Source organism: Megalobrama amblycephala, linkage group LG17 (assembly GCF_018812025.1).
Source record: "Megalobrama amblycephala isolate DHTTF-2021 linkage group LG17, ASM1881202v1, whole genome shotgun sequence".
Lineage (NCBI taxonomy): Eukaryota > Metazoa > Chordata > Actinopteri > Cypriniformes > Xenocyprididae > Megalobrama > Megalobrama amblycephala.
Genome location: NC_063060.1, coordinates 43718883 through 43741558, shown reverse-complemented (window position 1 = coordinate 43741558; position 22676 = coordinate 43718883). Strand labels below are relative to the sequence as shown.

The 22676-nt window shown below is 38.7% G+C and overlaps 1 protein-coding gene across 9 annotated transcripts in view; it reads right to left on the bottom strand.

Moving 5' to 3' along the window:
• LOC125250291 (NACHT, LRR and PYD domains-containing protein 12-like) overlaps window positions 1-22676 on the bottom strand; it is a 128071-nt gene that overhangs the window by 46589 nt on the left and 58806 nt on the right. For 8 of the 9 annotated variants that reach the window (XM_048162803.1, XM_048162799.1, XM_048162800.1 and 5 more), the window contains 3 exons: window positions 7798-7971; window positions 6591-6761; window positions 3123-3296 (listed from right to left, as the gene is read on the bottom strand). In XM_048162803.1, the coding sequence (XP_048018760.1) occupies window positions 3123-3296; window positions 6591-6761; window positions 7798-7971 (519 nt within the window). The remainder of the gene's footprint in view (window positions 1-3122; window positions 3297-6590; window positions 6762-7797; window positions 7972-22676) is intronic. The other variant, XM_048162807.1, reaches the window with a different exon arrangement.

Genomic DNA, 22676 nt, shown 5'->3' with positions numbered 1-22676 from the left:
CGACGGCAAGACCGATCGAGGGTGCTCCGTGGCCATATCGAAAAGAGCGAGCAGCTCTGGGACGGCAGCGGCCTCGGGCTGCTCAGGAACGACAGCAGGCTCAGACTGCTTAGGTGGCGTCGGCAGGGCAAGGCGCTTCGGTGGCGGCGGCAGGGCAGAAGGCTTGGATGGCAGCGGCGGCAGGGCTGACCAAGGGCGCTCCGTGGCCGTGTCAGGGAGAGCGGGTAGCTCGATCCCGGCCTCCATGGCCGTATCAGGGAGAGCGGGCAGCTCGGTGACGGCCTCCGTGGCCGTATCAGGGAGAGCAGTCAGCTCGGTGACGGCCTCCGTGGCCGTATCAGGGGGAGCGGGCAGCTCGGTGATGGCCTCCGTGGCCGTATCAGGGGGAGCGGGCTGCTCCGGGACAGCAGCGGCCTCGGACTGCTCCAGAACGGCAGCGGGCTCTGGAGTGAACTCACTGGCTAAAGTAAACTCACTGACTAGTGCGGGCTCTGGAGTGGACTCACTGGCTGAAGTGGACTCTCTGACTGGAGCGAGCTCTGGAGTGGACTCACTGGCTGGAGCGGGCTCTGGAGTGGACTCACTGGCTGGAGCGGGCTCTGGAGTGGACTCCCTGGCTGGAGCGGACTCTCTGACTGGAGCGAGCTCTGGAGTGGACTTACTGGCTGGAGTGGACTCACTGACTAGAGCGGGCTCTGGAGCGAACTCACTGGCTGGAGCGGACTCTCTGACTGGAGCGGGCTCTGGAGTGGACTCACTGGCTGGAGCGGGCTCTGGAGTGGACTCACTGGCTGGAGCGGGCTCTGGAGTGGACTCACTGGCTGGAGCGGGCTCTGGAGTGGACTCACTGGCTGGAGCGGGCTCTGGAGTGGACTCACTGGCTGGAGCGGGCTCTGGAGTGGACTCACTGGCTGGAGCGGGCTCTGGAGTAGACTCCCTGGCTAGAGCGGGCTCTGGAGTGGACTTACTGGCTGGAGTGGACTCACTGACTAGAGCGGGCTCTGGAGCGAACTCACTGGCTGGAGCGGACTCTGACTGGAGCGGGCTCTGGAGTGGACTCACTGGCTGGAGCGGGCTCTGGAGTGGACTCACTGGCTGGAGCGGGCTCTGGAGTGGACTCACTGGCTGGAGCGGGCTCTGGAGTGGACTCACTGGCTGGAGCGGGCTCTGGAGTGGACTCACTGGCTGGAGCGGGCTCTGGAGTGGACTCACTGGCTGGAGCGGGCTCTGGAGTGGACTCACTGGCTGGAGCGGGCTCTGGAGTGGACTCACTGGCTGGAGCGGGCTCTGGAGTAGACTCCCTGGCTAGAGCGGGCTCTGGAGTGGACTTACTGGCTGGAGTGGACTCACTGACTAGAGCGGGCTCTGGAGCGAACTCACTGGCTGGAGCGGACTCTGACTGGAGCGGGCTCTGGAGTGGACTCACTGGCTGAAGCGGGCTCTGGAGTGGACTCACTGGCTGGAGCGGGCTCTGGAGTGGACTCACTGGCTGGAGCGGGCTCTGGAGTGGACTCACTGGCTGGAGCGGGCTCTGGAGTGGACTCACTGGCTGGAGCGGGCTCTGGAGTGGACTCACTGGCTGGAGCGGGCTCTGGAGTGGACTCACTGGCTGAAGTGGGTTCTGGACTGGACTTACTGACTAAAGCGAGCTCTGGAGTGGACTCACTGAATGGGGCGGGCTCTGGAATGGACTCCCTGGCTGGAGCAGGCTCTGGAGTGGACTCACTGGCTGGAGCGGGCTCTGGAGTGGACTCACTGGCTGGAGTGGGCTCTGGAGTGGACTCACTGACTAAAGCGAACTCTAGAGTGGACTCACTGGTTGGAGTGGGCTCTGGACTGGACTTACTGACTAAAGCGAGCTCTGGAGTGGACTCACTGACTGGAGCAGGCTCTGGAGTGGACTCACTGACTGGAGCGAGCTCTGGAGTGGACTCACTGGCTAGAGCGAGCTCTGGAGTGGACTCACTGGCTGGAGCGGGTTCTGGAGCGGACTCACTGGCCGGAGCGGCCTCCGGGCCCTGACGTCCGAAGGAAACCTTCTTCCTTCTCCTCCTCCTCGCTTTACCGGGGTGAAGCTGAGGCTCAGTGCCCACCTCCCCGGTGACTTCAGAGACGGATTCATGGTCAGGAGCATGCACACTGCCTGGTTGACTTGGTGAGGCCCAATCTACCCGGTGGCAAAGATAGGCGGCGAATCTCCAGAAATCCAAGTCCTGTAGCCCCTCCATCTCACACCGAGGTAGAGGATCGTCAATGCAGCCATTAAAGATATCCTTCAGCGCCGCATCGTTGTACCTCAGCCCCACCGCCATCGTCCAAAAGACCTTGGCAAAGCATCCTACCTCTTCTCCCTCCTGGCATAACGCCATCACTGCCCCAAGCAGAGCCACACGCTCCCTGCATGTACCTGACAAAATAGTCCTCATGCTGCTGGATCTTAATTGGTGGTTCGTTCTGTCACGGAATGCACAGACACGAAATGATAAGATCCACGTGCAGTTTAATGATGTAAGTCCAGGGAATAAACAGTCCACAAAAACAGAAACCAAAAACAAAGTGCACGAAACAGTAAACAACGAACCACAAACACAGGCAAAAAACACTGAAACTAAATAGACAGAACTAATGAGCAAACACAAAACACCTGAGTGCAATGACATGAGGCTGATAAGTCCAAGGGATGAATTATGGGAAATGAAGTGAAAACTGGTGACGTAGTCCATGCTGGAGTGCCCTCTGGTGGCCAACCAGGGTACTCCAACTGGATATCGTGACAGAGCCGTGTGGAGAACATATTTATGATGGATGAATGTGGATGGAGACCCTTTCTTCAGCTCATACTCACTGATCCCGTTCACTTCCATTATAAAGCTCAGATGCGTCAGGATATTTATTAACATTTCTTTGATTATGTTCATCAGAAAGAAGAAAGTCATATACACCTAGGATGTCTTGAGGGTGAGTAAAACTTAGGCTAATTTTCATTTGAAAGTGAACTAATCCTTTAACTAAAACCATTTCTGAATCTTTCATCAGATGGAGATGCAGCGCTACAAATGATGTGATTGTGCGCTGTTGACTTAAAATAAACTAAACAGTAAATACAGTATAATGACACTAACTGTAGTTTCTCCAGCTTGAATTGTAGTTTCATCAGTAGATTACTGAGGTTTTTCACTCCAGAGTCTCCTAGTTTATTCCCACTCAGGTTCAGCTCTCTCAGGTGTGACGGGTTTGATTTCAGAGCTGAAGTCAGGATGACACACTGTTTCTCTGTAATACTGCATCCACTCAGACTGAAGACGGAAAGAGAAAAGACAATGATTCAGATCTATGATGATCAACTAACATGTTTAGCATCATCCAGCAGACTTTTGCTGACAAATAAACAGGGATATCCAGGTGCAGGTAACATGGAGAAAGACGACACATTGTTCATTTAAATATATTACCAACATTGTAACAATACAAAGGTTGAAATCATCAATCTATTTATAGTTTACACATTCATTTCATCTCATCTTTAAGGTTCTTTCGTGTCAATGTCACCCTTGGTTTGATCACTGGGACAAATGTGTTTATGTCGGTTGTTTTCAGACACATTGTCGACTCACTAACACTTTACAATAATCTTTCATTTGTTAACATTAACTACATTAGTTAACATGAACCAATGATGGACAATACTAGTACAGCATTTAATAACCTTAATGTAAGACTCAAGATTTACTAATACAGTTTTAAATACAAAAGTTTTCTGTTAACATTAGTTAATTCACTGTGAACAAACATGAACAATGAATAATTGTATAAACGAACATTAACAGATTAAATAATAAAGTATTTCCTGAAGCAGAAGACAATCAAACAAGTTTTGGAAAAGGTTCATTTGCTTTAGTGCTGCACCGTGAGGCAGTGTCACATCTGTTCTGGGTTTAGTTTAGTTCATGTATTCATGTCATTTATTTTGTATAATTCTCTCAGTCTTGCTCCTCATGTGATCTTGTCATGTGCTCCCCCTGTTCATGTGTCATGTTCTGATTGGTTCTTTGTTTCATATTTCATGAGGCTTGTTTGAGTTCAGCTGAGAGTAGGCGGCTGCAGTGAGGGGAGGAGTGAAAAAAGTGCAGGCAAGGCGGACAGTTCTCTGTTCTCATAGTGGATCAGACATCAAAGGTGGATATCGCAGGATTCACACTCGTGTGCTGTGTTGCTGATAAATTACATCCAGTTTAAGTTCTGCTGCTTTTATATGAAAATAAACATAATGAACAAGACACCCAAAGTATGTGTTATTTCCATTTAAAAGATTTGTGTATCACTCATTTTAACTTTAATCATAGACATGATTTTATATACAGTACAGTCCAAAAGTTTGGAACCACTAAGATTTTTAATGTTTTTAAAAGAAGTTTCGTCTGCTCACCAAGGCTACATTTATTTAATTAAAAATACAGTAAAAAACAGTAATATTGTTAAATATTATTACAATTTAAAATAACTGTGTACTATTTAAATATATTTGACAAAGTAATGTATTCCTGTGATGCAAAGCTGAATTTTCAGCATCGTTACTCCAGTCTTCAGTGTCACATGATCCTTCAGAAATCATTCTAATATGCTGATTTGCTGCTCAAGAAACATTTATGATTATTTTCAATGTTGAAAGCAGTTGTGTACTTTTTTTTTTCAGGATTCCTTGATGAATAGAAAGTTCAAAAGAACAGCATTTATCTGAAATACAAAGCTTCTGTAGCATTATACACTACCGTTCAAAAGTTTGGGGTCAGTAAGAATTTTTATTTTTATTTTTTTGAAAAGAAATTAAAGAAATGAATACTTTTATTCAGCAAGGATGCATTAAATCAATCAAAAGTGGCAGTAAAGACATTTATAATGTTACAAAAGATTAGATTTCAGATAAACACTGTTCTTTTGAACTTTCTATTCATCAAATAATCCTGAAAAAAATATTGTACACAAATATTTTGTACAATTGTACACATTAAATGTTTCTTGAGCAGCAGATCAGCATATTAGAATGATCACGTGTAACTGAAGACTGGAGTAATGATGCTGAAAATTCAGCTTTGCCATCACAGGAATAAATTACTTTGTGAAATATATTCAAATAGAAAACAGTTATTTAAATTGTAATAATATTTCACAATATTACTGTTTTTACTGTATTTTTAATTAAATAAATGTAGCCTTGGTGAGCAGACGAAACTTCTTTTAAAAACATTAAAAATCTTAGTGGTTCCAAACTTTTGGACTGTACTGTATATATATTTTTTTATAAATGACAACACTCACATAACCCATCGCAGATCGCACTGTCAGAGAGTTTGGGAATATTTGCACATTATTTTTACACATAAAAACATGGTATTAGAGTTTTAAAATTAAACATTTAAAAGAGATCAATACATCATGGTTGTTTAAACCAATAAGCTTTAAGCTGTGTCGTCAACAAGTCGTTTCCCATAGTGCTTTTGGTCAGCGCAGTCGGTGGAGAGCAACTGCGCTTGACTGCAGAATCCGATGAGGCCATCTCACCCTCGCAAGACTTTTTTGACACACATCGGCTTGACATCAGAGCAAGGCGGCCCACCCTCGGACACATTTCTAACTGGCACGCAAATTTGTTGAAAAGTGGTTCATTTCTCGAAGACTTTTAACGCACACAGAGAAACATGCTGGTCAATGGAAATATGGTGCAGGACAAACTTTTTTTTTTTTTTTTGAGTGTGACAGAGCCAAAATGTGTGTTATGGTTCAAGATAAATTAGCATACACAAATAAATAAATAAATAAATAAATAGTTCGGTGTAGTATTTATGTTCAGTGTTGTTTCATAATGTTTCATAACTTTGTAACTGGGCAATGCTTTTGTTGAACATATGAGAAAAAACAAAGTTCTTTAAACCAGATAAAAAAGTAAAAGTGATTAAGGTGGACTGGACAGAGAGAAGTGGAAGTGCTTGCGTAACACGAGATGGAAAAACACATTGTTCCGCCAAAGTGAACCCCTTCTCGAAGCACTTCACTCAAACAAGGCTTCGAACATCACCAGTGACGTCATTTCACTAAAACAATACAAGCCTCGATACGGAGCTCTGGTGGGAAGAGGCTGATGTTCTCAACACAAACTTCGAAGCCTCAGTATCAGGAGTAACATCACTAGAATAAAGCTGAACTTGTGTTCAGTCAACTTGCCTTCGGTGGATCTTATTACAGGCAGATACTGATCACAGATTTTTAAAATGCACTTGTTTAAAAGTTACAGTATATATTGCACCAAAATTAGGCATGTTACATTTTGTGAAATACAAACACTAAACTGAAAGCAGTTATGAACAATTCTGATGTCACAAAAAACATTGTTCTCCCTCTACAGTAACTGAAATAATTAAATTATTAATTAAATATTTAAAGCTAGATGTCACATTTAAATTGTGTTTTTAATTTCCTGTTTAATTTTATTACTTTACATTGTTGTAGCTCAGAAAAACTGCTCTGACTCAAATACGTGAGGAAAATTACAATTAAAAGTAATGTAATATTTTAAATAAATGAACAATACTCACATCAGTGTGTTGAGTCGACAGTGTTTATCCTGCAGTAGAGCAGCGATCTGATTCACTCGTGTGTCTCCTAGTTTATGTTCACTCAGATTCTGCTCTCTCTGGAGTAACAGATTTTTACCCATAACTCTCTTCACATACTGACAGGCTTCATCTGCAGCAGCACTCAAAAACCTGCAGAAGAGTCAATTCAGTTCTCAAATAAATGTCTGTTGCATTACAAACATGATTGATAAGATAAAACACTTAATTAATGTTCTAAAGACAAGCTCAAGTTAGTTATTTAGATTTAACACTATTCTTTAAACATTTAAATACACAAATAAATATATAAATACTTGAAAAAGTCTAATAGTTATTTAAAAGAAACTCGAGTGACACTCAATCCTAAAGCAAACTCATAAAAACAGAAACGTCCCACAGAGCAGAAGGGCAAAAGCTCACTAGATCATGATTTTCAGTATGAATAAAGAGTGTGAAATTAAGGCCTCATGATCTTTCTGGCATTTAAGCAGGAGTGAGAAACATCAGCAGAGAAAACTGGTTTGTTAAACTGCGTGTTTGCGAACATCTGGAGACCTGCTGTAGAGATACAGTGAATCTGGGCTTGACGGAAAACAATTGTGTTCAGAAAACAATTTAAGTGAAAGGTTATCTAGAATTTTTAACGAGAAGTGTGCAAAAAAACAAAATTGTGAATGTTAATTGTCAAGGTATACCATACTCCAGAATAGCACATATACTGACCCATAATGTCTATTTGACCTGTAGCTTGTACCACAACTAAACTGTGTTGACGGTTATCATCATCATGTCAAAACCTGCAGCATCTGATCTGATCTTGATCATTTTGCAGCAACAGCTTACTGTATAACTAAAATATTATATTTGTTATGAATATTCAGCCTGCATATAAATAATTTTATTATTTCATCTCATCTCACCTCAGTAATTAAAAAAAATATATATTTATGTACTATTCATACTACATTTGAAACCATATTGTACTACAAGTGGTAATTAAACATTTTTTAAAGGCACATTTTAGTTCATATTTAATGCTGTCTCAAAATAGCACAGTTGAGTACACTTAGATGTTCTTAAGATGATCTTAAGAAGTACTAAAGATTAATTTTTAGTATATTAAGAACAAAATTAGTGCACAAAAAAGAGCACTTTAAGTATATTATAGAAATGTACTTTTTTTCACCTGGGTGTCTTCAGTTGACAGTTTGGATCCTGTAGTAAATCAATGAGCCCCTTCACTCCTGATTGTCCAGGATCATTTCCTGTGAGATCCAGCTCTATCAGGTGTGAAGGGTTTGATCTCAGAGCTGAAGCCAGAGCTTTATAACCTTCTTCTGTTACACTGCAGTTAGAGAGTCTAGAAAAGGAATGAAAACATTCAGCTGATTAATCAGTTAAACCTGAACTTTATTAGACCTGAACTTTATGAATTTTATTTTGTTCATTGTACAAATTATTGAAAGTTAGTTGCAAAAACTGACAGCTGAATATTGAGGAAAACAGAAAACACAGAACTTTAATATGTTAGACATCAACATCACTTTCAAGAATTTAATTATCTAAAACTGTACAGCTGTGAAAGTCTTTGATCTGAATGAATCACAACAAGCAATCTAAAAATGATTAAAAAAAAAAAAAAAAAAAAAAGAGAAAATTAAAGTTTGGAAATGACCTAATTAAAGTCCAGACTTCAACTCCATTATAATGCTATGGGAGGTCTTGTAACAAAGCTCATGCTGGAAAGGCTACATATTTCACTGAGCTGAAGCAGCTTTGCAAGGAGAAGTGGGACAAAATTTCTCCACAGTGGTGTAAAACACTCATAAACTACAAGAAGTGTTGTTGAGACTAGCTGCAAAGCTGAAAGCAGAATCGAAGATACATAGGTCCCACAAAAACACTAAAATACATTAATCCTGTCACATAAAATCCTAAAATAAGTGATATCTACCAGATCTTGCCCTCATTTCTGTGGCAGATTTACCAGCTCATCTGAACTCTGACTCAACACTAGGTATGCAAATAAAGATTAAATCACTAAATTATAAATTGCTATATACAAAAACAGCACAAATTAAGTGTTATCTTATAAGAACTAGAATATGCATACGTATAATATATATATATATATATATATATATATATATATATATATATATATATATATATATATATATAACTTTATCTAAAAAATTATAATCCCCTGCAATATTTGTATTACATGCAGTACTGTGGGAAGTAGGTGTGTGAGGGAACTGCAGCACCCTCTGGTGTAGAGCCCAAGGGGGAAAAAAATCTGTATTTTATAATTACACTGGGTTTTCAACTAAGCACTAATGGTATGCTAAGAAGCCTTTAACATGTCTGTAGCCAACATTAAGAATTAACCAGATTTGAGAAAGAGTGAGAGAGCCTCAGCAGCAACTAATCTCGCGTTCTAGGTATTTATCAACATTTTACTTAAGCATCTAAGTTATACACTAAGGATGTGCTAATGAGAAAATTTCCCACAGATTAATAAACTTGTGACAACACCGTTGTCACCAATTACACCACATATTTTACAAGAGAAGATATTTGTCAATGAAGCTCAGTATCTGTAGTTCAGGGGCCATATTCACAAAACATCTTAAAGCTAAAAGTAGCTCCTAACTTGCCGATTTAGGAGAAACTTAAAAATAATGGGCGTGTCAGTCCTAATTTTAGGAGTCCTAAATTTTTGCTCTAAGAGTATTTCACAAAGCATTTTAATGCTAAAACTAGCTCTTAAACCTGTGAAACGTTAAGAGTAGTCAAGAGGACTCCTAAGTCACTAAGACCAAATCACAAACAATCATAATCCACCCAAAGACACTGTACACCATTGAGACAATAGCGACAGAGCCTTGGGTGCTGAACCTTTTCTTCATAAATGCAATACATTTTGATTTATAGATATGAATCTACGATGAGACGGCAAAAATAAATCTTTAACAAATAAATAAATATTGTCTGATTACCTGTGGCAATGGTTTTCATGATTTCACACTTACAAATGATTGAATAGAGTATATATATATATTACATCAACAATATATATATATTACAATTACAAACTCACTTATATTAAACGTCAAACCTTTACTAACAAAACAAATAGGACTGATAACATTAATTTTAAAATTAATGTTTAGTTTGTGGTTCATTATTGTATTTTAATGAAAAACTTTTCTTCCTGCATCGTCCTGTCTGACATTGCATCTCACTCTCATTATGTGACTCAACTTACCTCAGTATCTCCAATTTACACTTTAAATTCTTCAGTCCAGTGCAGAGCAGCTTCACTCCTGAATCCTGCAGATTATTATTGTTCATGTTCAGCTCTTTCAGATTGGTATCTGATCCAAGAACTGCAGCCAGAGCTGAACAGCTTTTGTCTGTTAAGTTACAATCATTTAACCTATGAGGGAAATAAATCACATTCCAAAATTAGACGGAACACATACAATACATTTTACTAACAATACACTCAGGTCACGATACGGTACGTATCTCGATACGGAGTTCGCGATATGATATGTATCACGATATTTTAAACAAAATGAAACTGAAATTCTAATAAGATTTATTTAAAAAACTTTAACAAATTTCAATAATTTTCACATTTCAGGTTTAATAAAAACCTTCTGTATTCAAATTAACGGCTGAATAGGTCTGTCTGTCACTGAAAAAAAAATGTTAAAATTAACATGAACTTAGAATTAAAAATCCTAAGGGACCGTTCGCATATTGACTCTAAAAACGCGTGGAAGGCATGACCGTACTGCTTCTCCTTCTTTCCAAAGCGCTTGCGCTCCCGTGGCTTCGGTCGTTGCTATGCAACCATGAACTGCGATCGCCAAGAGCATTAGAAAGTATCAGAAAAGGATAAATTGATTTCTAGCCCTTGCATTACCTTTACTACTAGATATATTTATGGAGATAAGATATAAAAACCTCCCTGTACAGCTATGATCAGCTGTTCGGCTGAGATTTTGATGTTTTGTTACAGAAAGGCCATAGCTGATCGGTTGGTTCTTGTCACATGGTGTGCGGTGCGCTTGCAGCATTCTGAAAAGTTGAGAATTTTTCATCTCGATGTGCCTGGAAAACGCACCGCATGTGCATCGCGACCACGTTGCTTCCATTATGAGCGTGCCTGCCGCATGGCTACATTTGAAATAACTGACGCGGAAAAGACGCAATATGTGAACAGCCTCTAACTTCTTAAAGCACAGCATCGCAAGTATCTTTTGCTTTTCTGTGAGCACAGCTGTTGCTGTGGCACTGCGGTTAAAGAAAGCCACGACTTTTCTCACACGACCAAGCAAGTATCAACATCACTCTATGATACATATCGTAACATTCTTGCATCGTGAAATATTGTACTGCAATATATCGTTACACCCCTAATATATATATATATATATACAGTACAGTCCAAAAGTTTGGAACCACTAAGATTTTCAATGTTTTTAAAAGAAGTTTCGTCTGCTCACCAAGGCTACATTTATTTAATTAAAAATACAGTAAAAACAGTAATATTGTGAAATATTATTACAATTTAAAATAACTGTTTTCTATTTGAATATATTTCACAAAGTAATTTATTCCTGTGATGGCAAAGCTGAATTTTCAGCATCATTACTCCAGTCTTCAGTGTCACATGATCCTTCAGAAATCATTCTAATATGCTGATCATATTACTTATTGCTGTTACACCACTAATATATATATATATATATATATATATATATATATATATATACACAGAATAAATACAGTAAAGAGGCTGAGCTAAACTAATATTACTCTTCAAAAACTAGTATTTCCTGTAAATTAGTATTTTATATAGCCACAATTAATTAATGGTGTTAAGATTTTTAGCTTTTTATAATATATGTGAATTATGTATATATTATAGCTGAGCCTGGTTTCTCCTAAGGTTTTTTTCTCCATTCTGTCACCTGATGGAGTTTGGGTTCTTGCTACTGTTGCCTTTGGCTTGCTTAGTTGGGGACACTTTATATTCAACATTATTATTGACTGCACTGAAACTATAAGATGAACCAGTTCACACTGGCAAGTTAAAGGCCTTTCACTATAATTCTAAAAATGCCTCATTCACATGTACATGTCTTTTTGCTATGAAATCTTTAAAGTTTGAGGTAAAGATAAGTTACTTAAATTTAGGAACATAAGAAAGTGTATTAGATACTAATATTTCAAGATTAGGATTTACTGGATTAAAGCAATTCAGGTTTTCTTGATTATTCATAGTGGTCAACCAATGGCCGATGCCGAAATCTTAGAGAGCAGGGTGGCCAATGGGTGAAATATAATTAATTCAAAAATAGCAAAATTGCATCCATAAGAATTGCTGAAATTAGATTTATATTTATTGTACTTAATATTTACTAAATTAGAAATAATAATTTAAAAATTATATGAAAAAAAAAGAATTTGAACTTGAATTTGAAATTGAAACCAGTTAGTAGAAAACCCATCTTAAAATGTACACATCAAATATGATACAACAGACTTTTGATAAATGCTTTTTTGTCAAATTTCTCAATCATCTACATATCGCAGTACACACACAATTAAAACTACAGAACTACTCATAAAACTAAGCATTTAAAATATCAAATTATTGGACATACAGAGTACCATTATAAGAGTATAAGCCAATATATAATTCTATACGAGTCATAAAAGTCTGGTGTATCACATGATACAAAACAAGTATGCACACATTTTTAAATGTTCTTTTATATTTTGTCTAAAGGATTGATAAATTGTCTGCATTAAAAATAATAGATTTTTCATTATTTCATGTCAGGCTTTACAGGGATAAGATCATGTTCATGATGGGAAATCACTATAGAATAATATAAGTAAATGCATTTTTCAGATGAGAGTAAAACATGACAAAACATATTAAATGACTTACAGAGCTCTTCTGGAGGTTTTGATCACTGCTGATAATCTAATGAGACACTCGTCTGATTTCTTGAATTTCTGAAGATCAAACTCCTCCAGCTCTTCCTCTGATGTCAACAACACAAAGACCAAAGCAGACCACTGGGCAGGTGAAAGGTCACCAGATGAGAGACTTCCTTTGCTAAGGTGGGTCTAAATCTCCTTCACCAGAGTTTGGTCGTTCAGTTCATTCAGACAGTAGAACAGATTGATGGATCTCTCTGCAGACAGATTATCTTCTAATTTCTGCTTGATGTACTGAACTATTTCCTTGTTGCTCTGGTCATTGTCGTCTTGCTGTGTCAACAGACCCCGTAAGAGTCGTCGATTGGACTGGACTGACAGACCGAGGAGGAAGCGAAGGAAAAGGTCCAGGTGTCCATTGTCACTCTTGAGCGCCTCGTCCACTGCAGTCTTGAGAAAATCAATCATGGTTTCATTTTTGTTTTCCTGTTCTGTAGACTCATGAACAAACACACTTTTCTTGTTGATGTCTAGAAACAGATGTGCATAAAGGGCTGCAAAAAATTCTTGAATGCTCAAGTGAACAAAGCAGTACATGGTACCAAGAATGATCCCTGTTTCCTCCTTAAAGATCTGGGTACACATGCCTGAGTACACTGATGCCTTATAGATGTCAATACCACAGGCTTCCAGGTCTGTGTCATAGAAGATCACATTGTTTCTTTCCAGCTGATGAAATGCCAGTTTCCCCAGTGAAAGGATGGCGTCTTTATCCCAGGAAACATCTGCTGCATATTCTCCATCATATTTTCGGCGGCTCTGTTGGATCTGAAAGCGGAGAAAGTGTGTGTACATTTGTGTCAGAGTCTTGGGAGTGTCTTCAGTATTTGATTCCTGTAGTGTTTTAGAGATCTCATCAGCCTGATTGTTTTTCACATCATTATTTCTTTTCTCCTCCAGAATGTTCTGGAGGACAGTGGCTGAAATCCAGCAGAAGACTGGGATGTGGCACATGATAAAGAGACTCTTTGATTTTTTAACATGATCAAAGATTGTTTTGGCCTGATTCTGATCCGTCAATCTTTTTTTGAAGTACTCTTCCTTTTGTGCATCACTGAATCCTCGTATCTCTGTCAGCCGGTCGATACAGTCAGGAGGAATCTTACTGGCAGCTGCTGGTCTGGTGGTGATCCAGATGAGAGCAGAAGGAAGCAGATTTCCCTTCATGAGGTTCGTTAGGAGAACATCCAGAGAGGCTGGTGACGATACATCACTCCACGTCTCATTACAATCAAACTTCAGAGGAAGGCGACATTCGTCAATTCCATCAAGGATGAATAGGACTTTGAACTGATTCCTTCTTGTAAGGTTCAGTCCTTTTGTCTCTGGGAAAAAATGAGTTATAAGGTCCATCAAACTTAGTTTTTCTTTCTCCTTTAAGTTCATCTCTCTGAATGAAAGAGGAAATATGAAACTTATATCTTGATTTTCTTTTCCTTCAGCCCAGTCCAGAACAAACTTTTGCACAGAGACTGATTTTCCGATGCCAGCGACTCCTTTTGTCAGTACAGTTCGGATCTCCTCGTCTTGTTCAGGAGCTTCAAACAAATTTGTGCATTTAACCTGAATCTCTTGAGGTTCATGACGCCTGGAAGCAACTTCAATCTGTCTGACCTCATGTTCAGTATTGACCTGTTCACTGCCACCCTGAGTGATATAGAGATCTGTGTAGATGTTATTCAGAAGTATGGAGTCACCATGCTTCGCCATTCCTTCAAACACACACTGATACTTCTTCTTTAGGCCACATTTTAGCTGATGAATGAAGAACAGCTCATCTAAACACAAGGACAAAAAATAGATTGCTTTATTCTTAATTTATAGTTTTATAGATAGTGTACATTAATAAGTGTCAATCTGACAGATGGTCATGAGTCTCTGACCTTCTAGAGCATCAGCAGCTTCATCTTGCTTCATCTCTCTCAGGTAATGTAGTGTGAGATCAAGAGCTGCTGCTTTGATACTGCATCTATTCTCATTAAAGTCCTTCACAAAGTTTTCTCTGTTCTCATTTTGTAATATTTTCTTAAACTTTTCCAGCTCTTTCTTCAGAAATGTGATTATTTTGCTCTCAAGGTCCTACAAACAAAAGTAAGAAAAAAGACAGAATAACGCAATTTAAACCGAAATGTACATCTACATTTAGTCAACACTATTTACTCAAAAATTACTATTTGTATAAAAAAAAAGTTAAGACTAACATGCTAACCAGCTTTTATTTTTGACATATAGAGAAAGAAAATGTGCTTAAAAAGTAAAAAAAAATAAGTGATCAAGAGGAATTAAATAAAACTTCTTTGTTCAATAACATATTTGTTCGCTATAAATTTCATTTATGAAAATGTGTTTTCCTACCTGGAAGATCCACAGGAGATTGTCTTTGAAATTCTTGTGTTTCCTGTGAGTCTGAACGTCTGAGTCTAATGTCTCATATCGAAGCCTGTATATGAGATATGAGAAATAAATAAAATAAAATACTGATTTTCTAGGCAAAATATTACAGAAAGAAAAAAAAGCATTAGCTGTGAATCACAGTCAACGTGTGAGTGAAAATTAGAAACATGAAATACCTTTTAAATGATGGTGTTTCCTCACTGAGGTTTGGTGGTACTCCTTCTTTTGACCGATCACTCTTCAGAGACACAGAGCTGGACACATGTGATCCTGATCTTACACTAATACACAAACAACAGAGAGAAAAACACTTTAGTAAAGGAGGTTTCAACTGTGTCTGAAACACATCCGTGTCTTTATCTAATCCTCCACAGAAATGCACACACTCACACAATTTACAGTTTTAGTTAATAAGTGGCTTGTCCCCTTCAGGTTGGTGGAGTAGTCCTGCCCCAAGTGGAGGAGTTTAAGTACCTTGGGGTCTTGTTTATGAGTGAGGGAAGGATGGAGCGGGAGATTGACAGGCGGATCGGTGCAGCTTCTGCAGTAATGCAGTCGATGTACCGGTCCGTCTTGGTGAAGAAGGAGCTGAGCTGTGAGGTGAAGCTATCGATTTACCGGTCAATCTACGTTCCAACTCTCACCTATGGTCATGAGCTTTGGGTCATGACTGAAAGAATGAGATCCTGGATACAGGCGGTCGAAATGAGTTTCCTCCGTAGGGTGGCTGGGCGCTCCTTTAGAGATGGGTGAGGAGCTCGATCATTCGGGAGGAGCTCAGAGTAGAGCCGCCGCTCCTCCACATCGAGAAGAGCCAGCTGAGGTGGCTCGGGCATCAGTTCCAAATGCCTCCTGGACGCCTCCCTGGGGAGGTGTTCCGGGCATGTCCCACCAGGAGGAGGCCCCGGGGAAGACCCAGGACATGCTGGAGGGACTATGTCTCTTGGCTGGCGCCTCGGAATTCCCCCGGAAGAGCTGGTGGAAGTGTCTCGGGAGAGGGAAGTCTGGGCATCTCTGCTTAGATTGCTGCCCCCGCGACCCGGCCCAAGATAAGCGGAAGACAATGGATGGATGGATGGATGGATGGATGGATGGCATTTATTTTACTGGCTAACAATGGATTAACAATTTCTTTAATGTACATGAGTGAGATTAAATATGTTTTAATTTAAAAAAAATACTTGACTCTAATTTAAGAGAACATGTCAAGTTTTTTTAATTAACAGAAATGGAGAGCAGAAATGTGTGTGTGACAGTTTTGTTCACATACTTCAATTAAATTAAGTGTATAGTTGTTTCCTAATGTCTGTCAATAATTTTATTATCTAAAAACCAAAGACATGTTTGGATTAATTTAGTGTGGTCTTGTCTAGAAGGAAATTAACAAATTATTAACTGTGATTTTGTCAAAAGAGTCCTGTGACAAACGGGTTTATAGACAATGTCAGAGTTAATTTAAAGTGTGCAAAGCATTAGCAAATTTAAAACAATGATTAAAGTTTTGTTATTCACAGGGAAAAACAAACTCCAGCAGAGTTTAAAATGATGGTGTGAAACAGACGCAGTGTTACCTGTGTTTCTCTGAGAGACTCATCTTAGAGAGAGAGTCCTTTCCTCGCTCCTCTGATCAGCACTGGTTTGAGAAAACAATCAATCGTTCAGCAGGACCTGGAAATGACAAGATTTTACAGAGATGAAGAACATGAAAATAATGAAGAATGATGAGTTAAACACAACAGAAAAAACAATGAATAAAATAAAGTGAGTTACAAATATATTGTCATGTAAAATAACTGAATGGTCTTAATAATTTCAGATTGTTTAATGAGTTTAACTGACTCATGACTCTAAATATGAATTCACTGAACAGAAATTTACCCAATTTGTTTTATTCTCTATTCCAGTTTAATATAATTGTACAATCATATTTACCCAATCTTTAATGATTGTTTAATTGTTTGTCATTTAAACATTACTTCAAGTTCACAATGATGGTGGAATTTATTACTTTCAAATGATCCTAAAATAATTGAGTAAAAGTAACCTGCATTAGTATAATGGTCATACTGTATGACTACTAATCATAATTGTTATATATGAACTGAAATATTCAATTTAATAATAACAGATTTTTGTTCTTTGAAAATAATAATAATAATAATAAACACATTCACGTTAGGCTTCATCTACCAGTTTACTGTAAATGTCTGTTTCAAAAATACTTTCGATTTCGCTTCATAAAAACAACAGCCTAAAATGGAAACCTTCAAAAAACGAATTCGTTTTCTATAACCCTTTCTCCTTAACCCTTTCTTCATGTTTTAACATACGTGGCTTTCAAAAGATTTTTGGAAGATTCTTCTTCTGTTCGGAGTATCAACAGGTGTTATGGATCATCTGGAGATAACTACGGACATGCGCGTGCACGCAGATGTTTACCTGGATTTCCAGCAGATAGACTGCGACAGATTCGACACATGCGATATATCACGGATCATATATATATATATATAAAAACGTATGTTTCACCAATAGAATACACTAGTTTGCATACTACAGTGTTTTGATTTCCCAGTGTCTATTCCTGCCCTAGGCTACTGTATTTTTGCCATATTTGATGCCGTTTCAAGAAGCTTCACCATACTTTCCCGTCACGCTCACAAACCACGCCCATGTTAACATGGTACATTCAGTTTCTGAAGTCTTTGATTTCAGTGGATGATCAGACTGTCAGCGCACTGAAGTAAAACTGAAGTATTTTCTTTTCAACATTAGTGAATCATATTGTGTCTGTAGTGTGCGGTCATGTCTTCTCATCACAAAAAGCAACAGATATATTAAGTTAATTTTGTATGCAATATAAACAAATGCAAGACAAACAGCAACAATCAATATTTAACTACACTAAACACAACAAAGATGAGGGTCACAAAACAAAAACAAAAAAAGCATATTAAATTAGGCCAAATGTATTGTGTACCGTAACAGAGTCTTACATGCAATATAATTTTTAGAATTTCTTAAAGAGTTTAGATATAAATCAAAATCTTTCTTTAAAAAAAGGAGTTTTCTTAGAGAATTTCCATGTGTGAATATAAAATTTGGCAAGAAAGAATAGTAAATTAAGAACAAAATTAAAATGAGAAGGGTCTAAATTCAGAGAAACACAAATAACACATTTTTTGGGGGCTTATACAGAAGTTAGATGATAGATATCTTTTAACAAAGTTTGAAAAATCAACCCAAAATACAACACAGTCCCAAAACAAATGGTTAATTGTCTCTTCAAAATGATGACAAAAGGAGCACATGGGGGAAATATTATTAAATTTAGCTAGTTTATAATTAATAAGCTTACACAAGCAGGTAAAGGGATCTGATTTCTGTTAAGAATTGAGCAATTTTTTTATTTGTTTGACAAACTGCTGAGAAGACATTGATCAACAAATAGATTAGTGCTGTCAAAAGTAGGAGGAGAGCATAAAGGACCTTTAGGGCCAGGATTGACTGAAGATTTGACACAGTCAGGAATTGCACCAAAATTGAGAGTGGCATACTCTCTTGGGGAGACTGGGAAAGAGAATTCTTGCATAAAGTGTTCATATGAGAGCAAGACACCCCTATCATCTAAAAGATGACTTGCTAAAAATATATTTTTATCAAACCAATTATTAAAAAAAAATACATTTATTTTATATCTGGTTGTTCCAGATAAAATAGCTATGTGGAGAAAAATTATAATCATATATTAGGGACCAGCATATTAAAGCCTGTTTATGAAAACTAGAAAGAGTTAAAATTGTTTCATATCATGTCATAGCTGCAGCGCAACATACAAACCTCCACCTGAACTGAAAATATGATTTGGGATAATATTCCAAAAAGACATGGGGTTGTTCAAAAAAGACTTTATCCATTTAATCTTGGAAGAATTATTAAGAATGGAAAAGTCCACTAACTCGTGCCCGATCATCATAACACTCTTTTTAATTAAGTGACTTTAAACTTCCAAACAAAGTCTACTATAATTTTGTCCAGAATTCTACAAATCTCCACAGAAACATCCAGAGCCATCGTGGGATAAATAACCCGAGATAACCTGATCTGCTTTAGAGAGCAACACTCCACCTGTTATAGATAAATCACGCTGTAAGAGTTCAGTTTACGTTGGACAGCAAGAATAAGAGGTTCAAAACGAAGTTTTGATTTTTTTTCTGATCTTTACAAATAACTATACCAGAAATGTCACAAATTTTAACATCAGTCAAATGCAGACATCCCAACCTGCAAAAAGTCATTTCAGGGAGGTATCCCAAAGCCACCCCCCCCCCCCACCCCCCCAAATGTAGAATAAGCTATAGGCAATTATTCATTAATTATGTTTAAATATGTAGATTACTTTTACTATTTATATAAGCTTATACTACTTATGTAAACTGCTTTTATTTATTTTCGATTTCCAATTTTAAACAGGTCTAAGGAGTTTGTTGTTTTCATGTAGCCTTGGCAACTAGCCTGAATAATATGGACATGAAATAAAACTTGTCAATTCACCTCAATATTCCTTTTACAATCATTTAACCCACCATGGGCAATGCTGAAGTCGCTGTCAAATACTGTCATTATGTTTGACGCTTATAAGACAGGGGTACACTTTTGTGTAATCTGCCGTAAAATGTGTCTTGCACTTTTTTTTGTGTGTGTGGCACTCTCCCTCTGCCATGGTGCTCCTGTTTCTAGATACTATCTAGTAGATAGACATAACGATTAATTTGGTTCGGGAGAAGAGATAAAAGCCCGCCCACACTGACAATTGATTGGTTGATTTGCCGAAACAGGCCAATCAGGATGCTGCCTTACATGCGCTTCGCACACACGCACACTACCACACACACGCAAGGTCTCTCGCTCCCTCTCCGTCTCTGTCGTGTGCGCGCTACACGGTTTGAAACACACCCTGTATCCCAATGTGCATACTATCCACCCTATCCACCCTAAATAGTATTGAATATTACTAGTGTCACATACTATTTAGGATGGATAGTATGCACATTGAGATGCAGGCACAGTCGCTGTCTCGCATGCGCGCTCTTGCTCGCTCGCTCTAGATTCCGGGAGATTTTAACTAATTTGCGGGCATCAGGGAGCCGCAATCAAAATGCGGGAGACTCCCGGAACTTCCGGGAGACTTGGGATGTCTGCAAATGTTTGATAGATAATAGTTCACATTTGTGAATATTAAGAACTAAACCAGAAGCAGATGAAAAGAGATTAATTATATTTAAGGCTAAAGAAACTTGACCATTATTTCTCAAAAACAGAGTTGTGTCGTCAGCCAGATGAAATTAAAATTAGCAGTAGGCATGCAAAGTCTTTTATGTTTTTATTAACAAATCATAATTGATTTTTTTAGGCTACATATAATTGTATTAAGTGGTCTATTCTCTCATATAAAAACATAGAAGCACTTTGACTTATTTTACTCTGTCCACGTCCGCTCTTGGGCTGCATCCAAAATCATACTCTCTTCAGTAGGTACTTATTTTAAATGAGTAATTATAAAAAGTATGATATAGTATGAGTTTGAATGTAATGAATGTAATCTGGACGTACTACAATCGCCATGCTGTCATCATCATGTGACCAACCAGCGTCAGTTACGTCGCTTCACTGCCGTTCACAAATCCTCTCCCGTAGCCTCATGGGATAGTAAAGTGTCTATCGTACACTTGCTGTGTTCGAAATCACCCCCTATACCCTCATTCACTATTCCCTACATTCACTATACCCTCATTCACTATTCCCTACATTACTCCACTAATATAGTCCACTGAAGGAGTGAATGAAACGAGTAAATTCAGACACTGAGTGCGCCGGAAGGGCTGTCGATTTCACATAGTTTGTGCTGCTGTTTAATAATCATTTGAAATGAAGCAAACTGGCAGATCCAGTAGTAATGAATATTTATGTTGAACTCTTCCATGGAAACTAGCATGTACAAACTTTAATTAAACAATTTAATTATCAATTAAAAAGGAATTTATAGCTGTATGATATGCTGGACCAGTGCAGTTTGGAAAATGAATGAATGATTGATTCAGCTGCGGGCGCGCGACTCAAAGTGCATTATGGGTATTTCTCTAGCTGTTGAGCATACATCGGTTATACACTCGTTACTGCGGTGCATTGTGGGATTGAATGAATGAACTCAACATTGTCCACTATGGTTTCAGACAACACTACAAATGTCTGTCCCTTCAAATAGTGCCCTATTTCGGACACAGACACTCACTTCAGAATCTCTCCGGAAGTAGTCGGTCATCTGGGTAATTTTTGTCTACTCTTTTAGGAGTACTGTGAATTCAGACATACTTTTTTTGTCACATACTATTTTTTGCCTACTATATAGTAAGGAAGTATACGGTTTCGAATGCAGCCCTCATGATGGGAGAATTAACTAACTTTTCAAAGCTTCGAATCAACTGAAATCATGTGACTTTGGCAGTTTGATACTCTGAACCACAGATTCGAAACAAAAGATTCGCAAAGGTTTCGAAGCTTCATGAAGTGTTTTGAAATCTCCCATCACTACTCTTAGCTGAAAAATAAGGTGGATATGGTTATGAAGGTAACTATCTCATTATATCCTGTTGTTTTTGTTCTAGTTGAATGAAGTTAAGATTCTAATCCTTAAAGGGATAGTTCACCCAAAAATGAAAATTTGATGTTTATCTGCTTACTCCCAGGGCATCAAAGATGTAGGTTTTTAACTCCAACCGTTGCCGTCTGTCAGTCGTATAATGCATGTCAATGGGAACTCCATCTATAAGGGTCAAAAAAACATGCGCAGACAAATCCAAATGAAACCCTGTGGCTCGTGACGACACACTGATGTCCTAAGACATGAAACGATCAGTTTGTGTGAGAAACCAAACAGTATTTATATCATTTTTTACCTCTAATACACCACTATGTCCAACTGCCTTGAGCATCTGGTGTGTGAGATCTGAAAACGCTCTGATGGAAGGAAATGATCTCTCACGCTTCGCTTCAATGAGTGTGAGCGATCACTTCCGGCATCAGAGTGCATTCAGCATTCATTTGTGTTCGACTGAAGAAACAAAGTCACACTTCCTATAACACCAGATGTACTCGTTACATCAGAAAAAGAATGGCATCTACGCTAATATTAGTCTTTCTGTTTATCCCGAGGTTTACCGTAGTCAACCGGATTCGGTCCGTATCGAGATGAGACCGAGGACCGGCGCCTTGATACGACCACAACGCAGCCCTGTATCAGCAGAGATCGAGTCGACTAGATCATCCATTGTGAAGGCCTCATCGACACGACAGCCAGTGCCACAGTTTCCTCAAAATTATAATCACGATTATTAATTACGTTTATTCTATCAAAAAGAGTAATGTAATTATGGCTATTTTGCAAGTTCTTTACCAACCTACAATTCACCCAAATTGACTTTGATAATGGACTCCAGGAATGTTCATCTTCAGGGATGTGCACAGAAATTTTGAGGGGCAGTTGCTCTTACAAAAAAAAGGGTCTAGTGCGTCTAGTTAACTTTCTAAAGTAGCAATCGCTTCTCGGGTCGACATTAACACACTGACAACATTATATTCAGAATT